The sequence below is a fragment of the Pyxicephalus adspersus genome, chromosome 8 (genome assembly GCF_032062135.1).
Source record: "Pyxicephalus adspersus chromosome 8, UCB_Pads_2.0, whole genome shotgun sequence".
Taxonomy (NCBI): domain Eukaryota; kingdom Metazoa; phylum Chordata; class Amphibia; order Anura; family Pyxicephalidae; genus Pyxicephalus; species Pyxicephalus adspersus.
The window spans coordinates 62,383,951-62,400,293 of record NC_092865.1 but is presented as its reverse complement, the minus strand read 5'-3'; the positions used below and the strand labels follow the sequence as shown (position 1 = coordinate 62,400,293).

The 16,343-nt window shown below is 36.4% G+C and overlaps 1 protein-coding gene across 10 annotated transcripts in view; it reads right to left on the bottom strand.

Moving 5' to 3' along the window:
• ERC2 (ELKS/RAB6-interacting/CAST family member 2) overlaps nt 1–16,343 on the bottom strand; it is a 574,412-nt gene that overhangs the window by 329,402 nt on the left and 228,667 nt on the right. For all 10 annotated transcript variants that reach the window (XM_072420915.1, XM_072420919.1, XM_072420917.1 and 7 more), the window contains one exon: nt 8,912–9,047. In XM_072420915.1, coding sequence (XP_072277016.1) covers nt 8,912–9,047 — 136 coding nt within the window. The remainder of the gene's footprint in view (nt 1–8,911; nt 9,048–16,343) is intronic.

Below are 16,343 nucleotides of genomic sequence, written 5' to 3'. Positions count from 1 at the left end.
TTGCAAACCTTGGCAATTGTATTAAGGCTTCTTATCCTCAGTGTTTCTGAATGCTGTAATACAATATGGAATCTGGAGAGCAGATATAATGTTACTTACTTCCAATCACAACATCAAGCAGATGATATCAATACATTACACTGCTCCTAGATTTAGCCTATATTTATATAATGCAAAACACATGAATGGGCTGAGTGCTTTATCCGTGTACAGTATTTGGAATCAATCACTGTAGCTGTACTGGGTGTATACTTTGTAACTCGCATTACGGCTGGATCAATTATAGGGACGATTTACTTATTCAAACAATGGCCTGGATATTTTATAGTGACTATTGCTGATTACCAAAAGGTCAAATGTTGCAGAAGGGACTATTACATTCCTGCTTTATATACAAAAAGTCTTTTGTTAGATTTCAGAATTATTTAGGGCCATTGGGTTCAATTACTATGAATGTGCATGGTAATACATAGGAATAGCTGGGTGTTGGGCTTCGGTGTTTCCATTTAAAAATACAGTAAACTTATACATAACAGTAGAAACATGTTCCCACTATACAAATGTAGGCTGAAACCTGCATGGCTGTCCATTGCAATTCTGACTCCTTCATTCCTTAAAACGAATGGGGTAACACACACAAAAAAAGAAAGATATGTGTGCAGTACAAAGCGTAAGTTGAAACCCCAGATGTTGTTCTCTATGTCTCAATATCTCAAATTCCTGTATATTGTACACTATGTTATGCACAGTGAACCGCAATGCACTGCACAACGGGAAAGAGACCTAAGTAAGTTGCTCACAAAATACTGGTTTTCTTGTATGGTCCCACTTACATTCAGAAAAAGATTTTACAAAAAATAGGGTAAGTTCCTAATTTTTTTTTGCCCCCATGTGAGTGTAACTATTTCCTGAATATTCCACTGCTTATCAGACCTACAATTCCAGGGGAAATACTCTAACAACTGTTAACAGCAGTAGCCAGTTGCTTTGGTAAACAACTTGATCCAAACCTATATTGATAACAGACTGGTAATTAGCTGTGGTAATTAGCTGTGACACCTACCTATTGTATGGGACTTACTTATCTGTGTTCATAAATTAAAACAGGGACAACATAATTTCAATCTCAAGAAAAGTCCATCAACAAATCTGCCAAAAACAAGTGCTTCATGGCCCTTTTGATAGCCAAATGTCCACACTTGTATTTGCCAATTGCCACATTATGCAAAAGGAACACAAGGAAATGAAAAACATTAAAGTTAAACATAAAACATTAAACTGTAGTTCCACTTTAAAAATATGTGATCATGCGATCAAGCAATGTCCCTTCTGCAAAAAGCAGCGTTACCTGCCTGATTGTTCCATGGAGCTGTTAAAATTGCTTACCTGTGCATGCATTGGACTGCCTTAGTTGCCTGAATACCTGGCAATCCCAGCATTCCCTGTGGTTGCCAGAAATAAATTGACTCCCCATGTGGAAGTTTTGCCATCCCAGCCTGGTCAATTAAGATAGCCAAATTTTACAAGAAGAGAAGAAGGAAGAACTCCAGCAGGGTTTAGTTCCACTATTTGAAACTATCACTAGATTTTAAGACTTGTGCAGCAAGAAGCCTAAGTGCCATCTAGGAATGAGACATCTATGAAAACTTACTCTAAGCAAAAGCAGTTCATAGCCAATCAGAAGCACCTTGAAGCAGCACAGAAGCAAATTAAAGCAACTTAGATGAAGCCTGAAGCCATACCCGAATTGTAAAATGCTTCACAAGGGGGATCATAAGCAAGTCAACAAAACTCAATGCAAGTAAAAGTAAAACATATTGTATGTGTGGTAGATGCTAATAGTAATGTTTGAAAACACAACTTTAAATAATAAAGAACAGCCTTATCTTTGCACAAAATGTCTGAAGCACCTGACCATTTATAATAATAATAAACTCCTATAGATGTCACCTAATTAATTCACCTGTACAAGCTAAAGCCAAACAAAAGTCAGAAAGTAATTGAGCATAGGATTGAACTACGCTTGTCAAGTTTATCACCAAGTTCGCTATCTGCTTTCTGTTATTAGACTTTTTGCCTGGGGCTAAATCTTCTTAAGTAGCAGAGAATTAATCTTTGTCCTTAGTGAAAAGATTGATTATCTGGGTCTCCTGATAAAGCTGATGACAGCCTGATGTCAGAACTCAGTCAGTTCCCCAGTGCTCTAATGACCTGCTCTAATATTATCTTGCTCAGTCAGGCTAAACACCAGAAATGAATAAACCTGCTGTGACATGAATAAAATCAGATCTCTCCTCTGTCTAAAGCAATGAAGCCATTAATTGTTCTGCACATTTGCACTCCAAACTTGAGAATAGAGAGGTACTTTGAGTGCCGGTTTTGTAGGGAAGAACTATGGTGGGCCGGAATGATTTAACACTGACAGTTGCTGCATTCGCTCAAATCATTCATACTTGTCTTCCTGCTCACTAGCAAAAGATCATCTAAGCCTTACTAGTGATGATCAGAAAAGCTTATTTATCTCTATGAATAATTAATATAATATAGCTATCCAGACATTCACTATTACCACCCATAAAAGAATGTCCAGCAAGAATGGAATAATGAATGTGTATATCAGGGGAACTAAGAACTAGAAATTTGGCAGATTTCCTTATGTCGCTGAACCAATAAAACATCATTACAACCCATAAAAGACTGACAGCATAACTACTCATCCATGTTATAGAAGAAAGGATGTGTCCACAAGTCCAATGCTGTTTCTGTTGTTGCTATAAAGTAGGCTAAATGGAGATTAAAGAAACAAGAAAGTCCCTTAAGGACTTTGCTACAAGGCCCTATTACTCATAGTAATGGCCTTGGATCCATGTGCTGTTTAATATTGGCCTTTAGCAACAGAATAGTTAACGAAGTAAGGTATAAAAAATGACCTGAAAAAGAGAGAGGGGTCTTTTTCTACATAAGGGGAAGTTCTACATACATAGAACTCTGCGGGGATTATTAAGGGATTATTATTATTAATTTCCACTAAGAACCAACAATATGATGGGTGGATAGATGTTTGCTATTTTAGGCTAATGCCTATGCAAAAGAGAACCAAGCTATTATGAGGAAAAAGGGCTGCTGTATTACCAATAAAGGGACTTTCCTGCCTATTTGCAATCTTTTATCTCAATATATGCTGAGCAGCACATGCCAGCTCACTGTATGATGCCGGGTATCCTTGCATACCTCTGGATGCTGAAATTGAATGAAACTGCATGTGCAGGGCCAATCAAGCTGGCTAAAGATGCAGAACCCGAAAGAGGACTGGGTACAAATAGAAGTGCCCACAATAGAGTGTGAGTCTAATTAAAAAAAATGCAATCAGGAAGGTACTGTAAGTTGAATTATTTCCAGGAGAGACATTATGTGTCCCTACAGCAATATACGACTGGCCTGGTGGCTATTTTCCAATGAATAAATTTACTTCTGCTTTACCATTACAAAAATCCAACTTTTAAATTTGGGGATAACGTAAGAAAAAAAAGGGTTGTAGTGAGGTCTACATTAATAAAAACACCGTGCCCTGAGGTGCATAAATTCCATATGAGAGCTACAATACAGAAAGGTTACTAACCATTTAAAGACAAACAAACCAGGCAGCAAAGTGTTGTGTTCGTATTATTTTAAACATAATTCCTGCAGCTGCCTTTTCAGCAGGCAATGGCAAAATACACATCTGTTTCCTAAAATAAAGTAATTGTATAAAAGTTTCCGCTAAACAATACTGTGTGGCCAGCAATACTAAATGAAACATGGTATACGTTTTAAAGTCTTTGATCTAAGCGGATGGACCATGAACAATTACAGATCTGCTATTATGGTAGAGTACGTATAGGAACGCTCAAATTCCATAGTTTAAGGTGCCAAAACAACGGGCCAATATCTTGTCACTAACATAATATATTATTCATATAACAGCCAGTCTCTCTGTGTGTGGTTTACCTTTAACCACAACTCAGGGTGGTTTCCCTGTCCCACACAATACTTTTTTTTTTCTCAATGAGAAACTATTAGGAGGTGTTATGTTGAACAGTGTCCTAAATCTGTCAGTCATTTTTAAAAAAAATCCAAACAATTACTTAACCATGCTGCTTCAAGATCCTGTATGATTTATCCCTTAATCACAGGTCCCAATCAAAACCAGGTTATTGGTGGTTGGATGTCCGTGTCAGCTGGGCCTTGCTCGGATAGTTAGGCTGTAACTCTAAACAGGATGGATTAGGTTCAGCCAATATTACAAGGCCACCGAAGTGTTCTCACCTAGGACAAGATTAGTCTGTCTTCTGCTAGTCGAGACAGCATTACATTTCATTGTCGTTAAGAATTTAGATTTAGGCACGATTCCAAAACAGTGAATGTACCTAGTAATCTGAATGAAACATGCAAGTGTGATAATCTAAAAGACCAGATATGATTGCTACAGATTCATTTAAAGACCATTGACATCAAATATTTGCTTATGAGCATCACAAGGGCCTGTCTGATTACTCAAAAATTTACCAGCAATGTGCAAAAATTCTGTTTGTGTGTACGAATTCATTTTTCTATTGAAAATTTCAGTCTATCTAACAAGCTTTTACATTTCCTTAAACTGATATATGAATAAACCATCACTATGTCTAAAAATACCCCTTGCCCTCAAAAGACATCCCAGCTAAAGACTTTTAGCAGAGAATTAGATCAGCTGGGTAATGTTTTTTTTAGTTGCTGTTTTTCCCCTGCGATTATAATTGGCACAAGGTTCTACTCAGTGCACAAACATGCACACTTGAGCAATATAAGTATGTATGTTTATACACCTGTCAAGAAGTTTGTTTAGTTTTATGACGAAAGTCCCCAGTTAAAGGGGTTTTCCACTATCCTGTCAACCCAAAAGCTCCTTTTGCCCAAGAATGTCATACTTTTGGACCCTTCTTAGGGAAAAAAATAGGTGACATAAGCAGCATTAATTTGTAAATTTGCTACTCAAATATACATAAAACAGGTACTGCAAGAAAAAAGGTGATTACATGGAAACTGGTTGTACAGTACAGTACTCAAGCCTGTCAAACATCATAAAAATGTTTCTGTCGGTCACAAACTCAATGTAAATTTACTGATCAAACATGTTTCACATTTTTCCATTAGACAAATAATGTCTCCACATAATGCATGAAAGGTTTCGCAGCGTGTAAAACACGAAGGGGTCATGACTCAAGATCACAATTATTATAAATGAATGTGCTAGGAAAAGAAAACATTGACAAATAAATCAAATACAGACTAAAATGCTATTTTTCGCAGCCTGAAAAAAAGTCAAATAGTGTCTCCTACAATGTCCATTAACTAACCAAACAGCTGCTTGTTTGAGAGTTAGGCTCTTAAAATGAGTTTCAGACATTAATGGAGATGGGATAAGCGCATGTACTCATTTATATTATATGACATGACAAATTCTTATTTTAAATACCATTTATTTTGAACGTAGGGAGTGAAGTTGAGTTAGTTCAAATATGATTAGCCTTTTCAGTAATGGGCATGGAAAAGTGCAGTGTTATAAATTGTTCAAACCTTCGTCATCATTACTATGCTGGTTATTTCTGGAACTGAGGATGTTCACTTAAACTTACCTAGTTGTATTATCACCTTACAAGGCACATTTCACTTAGCTTAGTAAAATGTAGTGATAGTTTAATGTGCCAAGAGCTAAGTGAAATATCACTTGAAAGGGGATAGTTTCTCTTCTCCAATGGCTTGGATACTGTCCTGTTAAAAGGCTTATCACAATAATTAAAGCTCCTTGCAAAACCTTTATTCAAAGATGTTGTTAAAAGAGTGGACGGACACTATTAATTCTTGATTCTTGCAACCTTTTTTTTATTTTTGAAGGATAATTAAACTCAGGAACAAAAATAACAAAAATATAATATATTGCAGTCTAGCCTGGATGACAACCGTGATTCACTCCACAGTGTCCTTAGACACCCATGGAAGAAGTGCATTATGCACATAATTACAGCTAAAAATAATGGAAAAAAGTCTGAGAAAAAGAAAACTAAAGCATGAACCATGTAAGCTGTGAAACATGTATTTTTTTGTTTTTGGATTTAGTCTTTAAAGTAAATTTACACTATGCAAATAAGGTAAGCACTACCAGCAGGGTTATGAATTGTTCAAACCCTGTCACAAGCACTTTGCAGGTATACATGTCTAGGTATACATAAAAATGTAAGGAAAAGTATCAAAAGTATGCAAGAAAAAAGTGTATCAATTCTAAAAACTATCATTGTATGTATTATCTGTATTAGTAGGGGAGCCTAATCTTTATATGATACATAGTTTTAGCTTAATTGGAAGTGGGTAAAAAAAGGACCCCCCCCCCCCCGAGATCTGGCAAGACCCTGCTTGAAATCTCTCAGATTAGGTCCTATTTCTTACCTCTGCTTATTGATTTAGAACATTATAGCCCTTCTTCCACTTCCACAGGAGTGAATGTTGACACATACAGTATGTAAAATGCATCTAAAACACAAAGGTGTCATATAGGCTTTACTGATTGCTATGCTGGAGGATAAAGGTAACTGCTGTCAGTAAATTGTTATCCAAGGCTAAGGTATACAATGCAATGAAGATAAACATATATCTCCACCATAACATTAGTGTCTCATCAGCTGTTGTCACTTCTCTTAGGGTCAATTCCCAGTAACAATTGCAGGATGAATACCCATGTGGATGTCACTTTAGAATAACATATCAAATATGGGATTTCCTGTAGTTAGGAGTCTTGTTTATATAAGTAGTGAGATAATGACACCACAATGTATATCAATAATATGGGACAATGTCACATATATCTAAAGGTGATTATTGTGTCATTCTGAAACATAATTACTATGAAGGCCACAATTACCCTGAACAATCAGTGATGAGGGGGCAGGCAGTAACCAGAGCAATCTGCAACATAAATCAAGTGGACATGTAATGATATTTTCAAACAAAAGATGCATGTATTACTTGGAACATAGAATAATGTTCATTCTAATGTAAACTTCCTATTACAGCAAAACAGCAACATTTCCCAAAGATTGATAAAAATAGTGAGCTAGTAAAAACCCCAAACATTCAAAGGAGCAAGCTAAGCACCTAATTAATATAAATTTGCTAAATTAATTTATCACAAACATAGCATTAATTGAAGCTCTTTTATGTGCACGGCTAATGCAAGAAAAGGTATAGACAAATGCTTAATATGAAAATAGTGTAAGAGAAAATATAAGTTTCCGACTAGTCAAAATATAAATATTTAAAAAACTCTATTTTATATATTATTATGCTTGTACGTTTTAACTGTGTCCTATTGTAAAGTCTATCTACACCTACAATATGGACTTGACCTGTAAACCATATTTTTAACAGTCGTTTTTTAATCTGTGAATAAAGTCTATTAAAATTAGATTTGTTAAAGCGGGAGTGTCAAACTTAAATACACAGAGGGCCAAAATTAAAAACTTAGACAAAGTCGCGGGCCGACCTTGAAATAATTGAGGAAATGTTTCCTTCTCATTAGATAAAAAACCTTGATGGGATCGACACTGGCGTCACTTGGATAACAGCAGGCTATGCACAGAGACACTGCTATATGACACAAGGCCATGGGTCGCCAAGAAGCCCCTGTAACTCCAAAAGCCTCCTGGCACCTCCCACGTGTAGCTGAGGGGGATTGCTGGAAATGCCGGACAGAGCCAATGCGGGGGTAAATCCTATGAGTGGCCCGCCGCAGGCACTCCCTCATCATTGAAATAGCACCGCTACTACAATTTCTGGCATTATTTGCGTCTACAAAACAGTCTAATGCGGGGACACGCAAAGGCTGAGAGGCCGCTGGTCTATAGACATGAGTGATGCCGAGAATTGTAGTAGCGGCGCTATTTCAATGCACCGGCTGGCCGGCTGTAGTTCACATTTAGGATTCGTTTGGGGGCCAAAAAAAAGGACATTGGGGGCCAGAGTTTGTCATCCCTGTGTTAAAGCATCCAAAACATATCCAAAACTCATACATGAAACATCCTTATGTTATGTGGTCATCAATAGGGTATTCACACTTTGGGTTTAGTGTATACCAAAGTATACATTCATCTACTACGAACAAGAGGCAAAATTTTGCCAAGGCCAGTTTTGACCAGAAAATTTTCATTTTAGAGGTCAAAAAAAAAGTCAAATGTTACAGTCAAGTTTAGATTTTCCAGAGATTCCTGATTTTTTCCATTGTCTGTGGCTGCTGACCTTTTTAGGCAATTTAAAAACCACTGAACTTGGTATTGTCACCAAAATAGTTACAGGGGACCTGTGGGAACACTTTCCAAAATGTTTAAAGATCTCATTATTTTTGTAAAAGAAGGGTAAAATATAGTTAAGAACATTCATTTTTAAGCTAGTTGTTGACTTTTGAAGTTAGGTGCAAAGCTTCTAAACAGTCTTATGTATTGTTAGTAGGCTTCCTGCTTTTCTGTATTAATGACTTACCATGCCTGGAAGTCCTTACGTACAGTTTTCTCTCCTTCAAGCACAGTACTGACAATCTCACACAAATCTAACATTAAATCCCACTCCAAATCTCTCTCTCTATATATATATATATATATATATATATTTACTGGCAGTACACTGCTATATTCAGGAGAAATTGAAGTAATATTGTAGATTTTTTTCAGACATAATTCACATTTGTAGGTATCCATATAGGATATGGCAAATGCACTTTAATGTCATAATCAGACAATAGGGCTTTTGCTACAGATTTAAAAGAAACCTGGGTTTTGAAGAAGAAGTGAACCAGAAAAACTCTTAGCATGAATTATCAATCATTTTCATGATATATTATTCAAACCTGGGGATGTTGGGAGTTATCCAGCATGTTGTCATCCCTCCGACGTCCATCATCTCCCATTTGAGTGTTCTTTTTCTTTTCCATTTGCTGATTGTGCTTCAGATTGGCCACTTTCTTATTTTGGTCCTTCATAAGCCTAAGAAGAAGGAGGAAGCATATAAACCTAAGAACAAGTATAAAATATTATATATATATGTTTACAGTTTTTGGTAATCTGGAATACAAAGATTGGATTACAGTTGAATATAGATATGTTTTAGACAATATAGACATGCTTCCCATTACATGAACCCAGGAACAGATGATTGTAGATCTCACAGATCTGGCCTTCGAATGATAAGGCTACCAGGGCATGCACTAATACCCATACACCAAGCTGCTTACCAACAAAACCATGTGCTCGTGTAAACGTATGGATTAGTGCTTGCCACTGTTTGCCATGTCATCCAACTCAGTCATTTGTGATTGCCCCTACAAAGTCTATACACTTTCATGGGTGGACCTAAAATCAAAATTATCTGCTTTCCTAGGTGTAATGACGTTTACAACATACAGCAGAAATGTTAAAAATTTCAGGCTTCCCTGACCTTTTTTGCCCTTTTATATCACATTTATATTTATTTATACATACATATATATATATTTCCACAAACAAACGAAACAGATCATTTAATAAATATATTGTTAAAAAGTTACTTGTGTGTTACAAAGCAAGGATTACCATTATCACTAACAAAGAATGTACTATTTCTGCAAAAATATTAATTTGCAGCATGAATTATTTTAAAAAATGTGGAATGTACAATACATGACTAGTGAGATAATGTTTTCAGCTTACACACTGGCATCTGATTAGAAATATACACAGTGGGGAATGCAGAATACAGAAATCTCATATGTATAATAGACCCCATTATAGCCCTATCTGATTTTAAGCTTCAAAATACAAGTTGCTGGTGAAAATGACCATTCCTCTCAAATTTTTAGGAGAGTGGAAGTAAAGTGTATACATTTAGCTGCAATGAAAATATACATGTGGTTTTAAAGAGAGGAGCAGCCTGCCCATTAGAGGTGCTGCAATCCCAGAGTCCAAATCAGTTCATTTAGCAGTTCAATTTGTGGCCAACATTCCTGGTACCAATGCTGAAAAAAGAGACTTTTGGGGTGTATGTATGGTTGTTCATTATTTAATGGGAACATTCTGAACACAGCCCTCCTTTACAAGTAACTGTTCATTTTCTTTGAACAAAAGAAAATGTAATTGTGATGTAAAAAATGTAAAACAGATTCCCTTGGAAATAGGTTTTGTGTCTAAATAAAGACGTCAGCTGTAAATTGACCTCAGTGTTACCTTCTGTTTCATCTCATATTCCGTCTGATAATCTAAATTGCATTTGCCCCTTTGCAACAATCATAATATTGCAAAGAAAAATGTTAGAAAAGGGTCAATAGCCTTTAAATCTTTAAAAGGTCAACAGTCTTGAAATATTTATCATTTCGTTGAATCTTAACATGTTAATAAAAATGTCAAAAGCATTGAATTTGAAGGTTGTTTTCAATCTTTTCAATTCCATAACTTTCATTAAAATATAACCGATGGTCCTGCCACAAAGTTCTTGTTTAGGAAAATATTGGGTGCTCTGTCCCATCTCCCAACTGTACCCAAGTGACCATGTCAATACACACTGTACAGACATACAACTTCAATATTTCTTCCTTTGACGTGTTTCTTTAAAAGGATTTTTCCATATCCAACAGAAAAATCTAAATCTCTTCTGCTACAAATTTCTTGGGGCCTTCTGATATGGAATTCTCACCAGTCATGTGTTTAAAAGAGCTCTAAAGCAACCACAAGGCTATCAGTACACTATAACTAAACTGGTTATTATGTAAAATGTAGAGGCATAATTATTGAAACTAGTTAGTAGTGATGTCAAAGTTCAAGTGTAATGTAGTAATCATCACTTCCTATGTGTATGCCAGGAAATAATGGACACACAGAAAGTTAGCTCATCCCGGAACGGTGAATCAAGATGGCCGAAAATCAAGATACGAAGGGTAAGAAGGGAGGAAAGATAGCTGCATCCATGACGAGACAAGAAGGACAGGTCAGTATCGATGGGTTTAGTTCTGCTTTATTGTATTTGAAGCATAACTCCAAACAAACAGCTAAATGCAGAAATAAAATTTAATAAATTTTGAACTATTTTACTTTTTTAAAGAATTGTATCTTTGCCACTTATTTGATCCAGAATCCTTGGCAGTACAGCCAGCTCCTTGACCATTTTGCAGATAACAATCTGGCTAACCCACAACCTTTTCAAGATTATGACTAGACAATAGGAAGCTAGAAGAACAATGATTAAGTCATTCCTGTGTTATTTTCACTTTGAAGTTCCAAAGACTACATTTTTAAAGCTAGAGAGCACCATTCACTATGGGCTTAGGTGAAAATTTAGCAGCAGTACAGATGCCTTTTTATGGTATTTAGTGACCTACTGTGCCATATCACTAAACAGGTAATTACTATTGTGATCCTGACAGAGGGGTGCCTTGATAGCCCTCCCAGATCTATACAACAGAACAAGGTGCTTGGCAGTAGCAGGTAAAATATGTGGTGGCAGGCAATGTCATTCATCTTCTCCTTCAACCCTTTTCCATGTTTAATACACATCCAATGGCCTTTGCAGGTCCATGGAAAGCCTAACTCTTTATCTACTGTGCTGGAGACATTGTGGTACTTGTTCCATAACATTTTGGATAAAAAAGAAACTTTTCTTTTTTTTTCCTGTGAAATCAATTCTAATGAAGATTATTTTGGAAATTAATTTTAGTAACGTGAATTATGCTATGAAATATATTTGCAACATTAATAATTTCTAATATGAAATATATTTGAGAATTTAAATAATGGATTTAAAAAAAAATCTGTAAAATATATTTATTGCATATTTTGAATTAATCAAATGATACACCAACCTGCAGTATTGATCAAAAATCAAAAACAAAGTTAGTCATGAAGAACTTTATTTGGGGGGACTAGAAAAGGGCCAGAAATAGGTGACGCATGTCCCATCATTCACAGGGCCGTTCATATGAAAAAGAGCCTGTGCTATATCAACATTACATCATTGGTGTGCAGCCTCCTTTTAAAAGACTCGGAACTGGGTGATTTCTTGTGATGTGTCAAATGAAAGAATATGCAATCATCATAGCACATACTTGAAGAAAGAAGCATTTAAAAGCTCAGGTCCATAGAACTCCCATCTGTCTAATTTATCTATTGCATTGGCGGATAATTCCAGCTGAATACGGAATAGGAAAGACTGTTTATTTTACTTGATTAGAGTGTTTGTCTTCTGCTGCTGGGGTCTGTTTTTCCTCCAATATTCTGCCTTTTATCTCTATTTATTTTTCTCTGAGGACCTCTTGCCGCTGCCGGCCTTTGTCAAGAATACGCCTGATGTGTACGTACATAGAAAGATGGAACAGCTACAGGGCTATAGGATAGGCCTGTATGTGGTGCCTGATGTCAAAGTTTATTTTTACATTTGTCTTCAAATGTATAGGAAATCATATGAGAATTTGAATTCTCACTGGAAAATGTTAAATTGCATTGTCTGCCTTTTTTTCAGTTGTAAACCCAAAGGACAGCACTTAGGAGAACCCATTATTATGTAAAAGATATAAAGCTGTGAGTGTTAAGTAGGGAAAAACAAATATAATACTCTTGGTATATGTTAGTCAATTCTAAATTCTACTTCCATTTGGGATCATGCTGGATTGGGGGAAAGTTAATCCATAGGCTTGAGATGTCCCAATCCAGATAAAGTGGGCAACAACCCTCACATTGGTAGAAAAAGACACCCTCAGGCATTTGTTCAACCAGTTTAGCTTCTTGGATATTTTTGAAGCGGAACTAAAGTTTCACTTTTAAGAATCCAAGACTTGGTAGGTCATTATTGCAAAAAGGGATTTGCAATGTCCCTTCTGCAATAATCACTCCCTACCTGCCTGACCACTCCGGGTATCTGGGAGAAGGCTGAGCTTCATATGTGCAGGATACTTGGCAATCCTGATTTCCCTGCACGTGCTGGGAACAATTGAAACCCCTGTGTGCCTGTGCAGGACATTATCTTAGCCTGGCCATTCAAAATGGTAATAGAATCTGTAAACAAAAGAAAACTTAGACGGAACGGGAACAGGTGAGTAGCTGGGGTATAGTTCCACTTCATCCAAATGCTATGGGTTACTTTTCCATATTGCTGCATATATCTAAAAGGAGTTCCTAACCTTTTTTAGGATTGCAGATCAATAAATTACCCAGTATGTTCTCATACACCTTTCACTAAACTGTCAAAATTTCCTGCAAGACAGCCAGAAAATGTGAGTTTTTTTATACACCACAAACCCTAAAGACCTGGTAAATTTCTTCTCTATGCTGGAAATACCTAACATTGAACTGCTGGGCTAGACACAAGGTGACACCCTCCTATATTTCAACTTTCTTCCTATCACCCCCCCCCCCCCCTACATAAAAAAAACCTTAGCATTAAAAAATTGAAACATCAAAAATCCTTGCTATCTATAAAACTTTTATTAGACATTTAATGAATATCCACACAAAAATACTTATCACCCATTTACAGCTTTGAACATTCACTGACAGCATAATAATTATTAATTGTTATAAATATGGTGTATTTGCAATAACTGTACTGTGAATGTCAGTAAATGTATCATGGCCATTGTAACTGGATTCTCTCCGGTATTATAAATATGCCGCTTGTGAACAGCAAAAACCAGGTTTGTGGAGATAGAAATTACAGTGCTGGGTGGAAGCCATTATGTTAAAGCAAACGCCAGCTGTATACATGCCTCCAGGGCTCCTTTCTAAGATTCACTGCCCAGAGTTCTGTTTTTTCCTATAGCCATTACTGAACCAAAATGTCAATTTTTCCCAACTGAGTTCTCCAGATTAATTCATTATCTGTAACTGTGGGAAGATATGAAAATCAAATCAAACTAAAGCCAAAGCACATGACATCCAGGTGCTCTGGGAGATTTTAGAGGTCATATCTTGTCACGGAAATCCCAAAAGGCATGTAAGCAGTGAGTGAGTGTTTTAGTATGTTGGCCTCCATTCCAGCACTGATATTTGAAAGATGGGTTTATTTAACCATTAAAACCCACTAGAGAACCACAATGGAAGCCACCAATATAAAGTTAACATTTTTACATAGAAGCTTAGGTTGACCACTTCGGGCATGATCATAACAAAAATGAGACTCATGAAACATACTGTCTTACATGTCAGATAAACTCCTTTAGATAAATGTCACTCATTGCTCTTGTGGAATGTGCTGTAAACATGGTTTGAATGATAAAACCCTAGAAATATAAACCTACACATGTATTATAAACATTCACTGTGTTCAGAGACCAAGTGGTTTACTGAACATGTACAGTGTCATCATAAAGTGATACAGCTTGATAGATGACTAATATAATTTGTGAAAATAAGTTTGACAGTGTCTGATTTCCTGCCAAGCAAAGAGGAAGGGTCAGAGTAAACTTGTAGCTGAGCAGAGCGGGAAGATATCACCACGCATCCATCGTCGGGGCTAGTCCGAAATGGGAGTTAAGCCATAATTCAGCATCTGAGTGGGATTTCTGAAACAAGTTCAACACAGCCAAAATATCATTTTTACCTTCATAACTGTTTATCTAATTTTTGAACATTGGCCAGAACTAGTAAACAATTTTTCCACCATGTAAATGCTAACGTGAAATGCAGGGTTTTGGACACAATGGATTTACACTGTTTTTAATGCCTTCTAATGCTACGTACACACGTTGGATGGTTCCCGAGAGGATTATTGGACTAGAATCCTGTCAACAGTGCTCTTCTGACCTCGTTCATGGATCTGTCCTGGTGGATCTACGAACGACAAACGATTGTAATACAAGTGAAAGGGAAAGCCGTAGTGGGTGCTTATGCATCATTCTCCCCTCTCTATAGAGAAAAACGGTGCTGTATGTAGCACTTGTTTAGTCTTTTGTCATTTATCGTGAAAGATCCTTTCCAACGACAATAAATGAACTTGTGTACGCACCCTAACTGCCTATCATGTCACCCGGACAAGAAATAATGCAACTATCAATTTCTGAATCAAAAAGCAAAAAAAATTGGAAAAAAAATATTTTTTTTCAAAATAGAGAATAACTTATACCCTTGTGATTATTTATTTATCTATTTTTGCTGTCTGTGAGGTCACCAACACAAGCAAATAAGGATAAATAAAAATAGGAGAGAATACTCCTAATAGGGACATATATCACAATAAAAACCTTATACCACTTTTTGCAAAATTAATAAAATACTTGAGTAACACTTTAAAAGGATAATATCCCTTTAGGATAAAGTACAGTGATTTTTCCCTTTCCTCCAAGCTTAACGTAAGTCTTGTACGGATGTCACATAGATGTTGGAAGATTTTCCTTTGAAGCATGTTAATGTGCAACTAGGGCAGTAAAAATGCTGGATGTAAACTAAATGGTGTAACTGTAGTCATCAAAATGTAGGTGGAAGGTTGAGGGTGGTGAAGGGAAGTCAGAGGAAGGGGTAGACAGGTTAACCTCCTCCACAATGTAGTGCTAAGAGTTGTTTTGTAAGGATGTAATACATAATATTACGTATTTATATAGAGCCAACATATCACACAATTTATAGTTATGTCACTTATTGTCCCTTAAAAGAGCTTACAATCTAATGCCCCTACCATAGCCATATACTCTTAAACGAACAAAGAATATTGTTTTGGGGGAAGCAGAATGTTTTGTGAAGAAAACTACATGAATATAGAGAGAACATAAAAACACGCAAAAAGTTCCCGAGCCAAGGCTTGAAGCTGGGGCCTACTAATGCACGGTGAGAGTGCTGGCCATAAAACCACCAAAACTCAGCTTGAAAGTTGAGGAGTACTGTTGTTCATAATAAAGTAGTGATTCCTCTTCCCTTTCATTTGTTTTCTTTTATTCCAAAATCTAGTAGGCTTTTCAGGAATAAAAATTTGAAAGTTCTCCAAGTTTCTGTTTAAAAAAGCACACCTCGGTGGAAATGTTCAATTATTTTTTGTCTCATACATTTAAACTGCTGTGTTTATTGTGTTTATATGAAGATGGAATTGCATTTTTTAGGACTCATAGATGCCGAACCCTCAATGTTCTGCTCACATGTTTCTCCTAATGCAGAAAAATACAAAGACTTATATTAATACGATGTGTTTTCTCATTAATAAGCACAGTCTGCTCTTACTGCCTGCGGATGTGGACGCAGTACAAGAGAATACCTCACGTGAGTCGGTAACGCTCAAGAAGAGTACAGCTCCTCACTCAGTGTGTGGCGATGAAAGCTTTGGAGAATATTTGT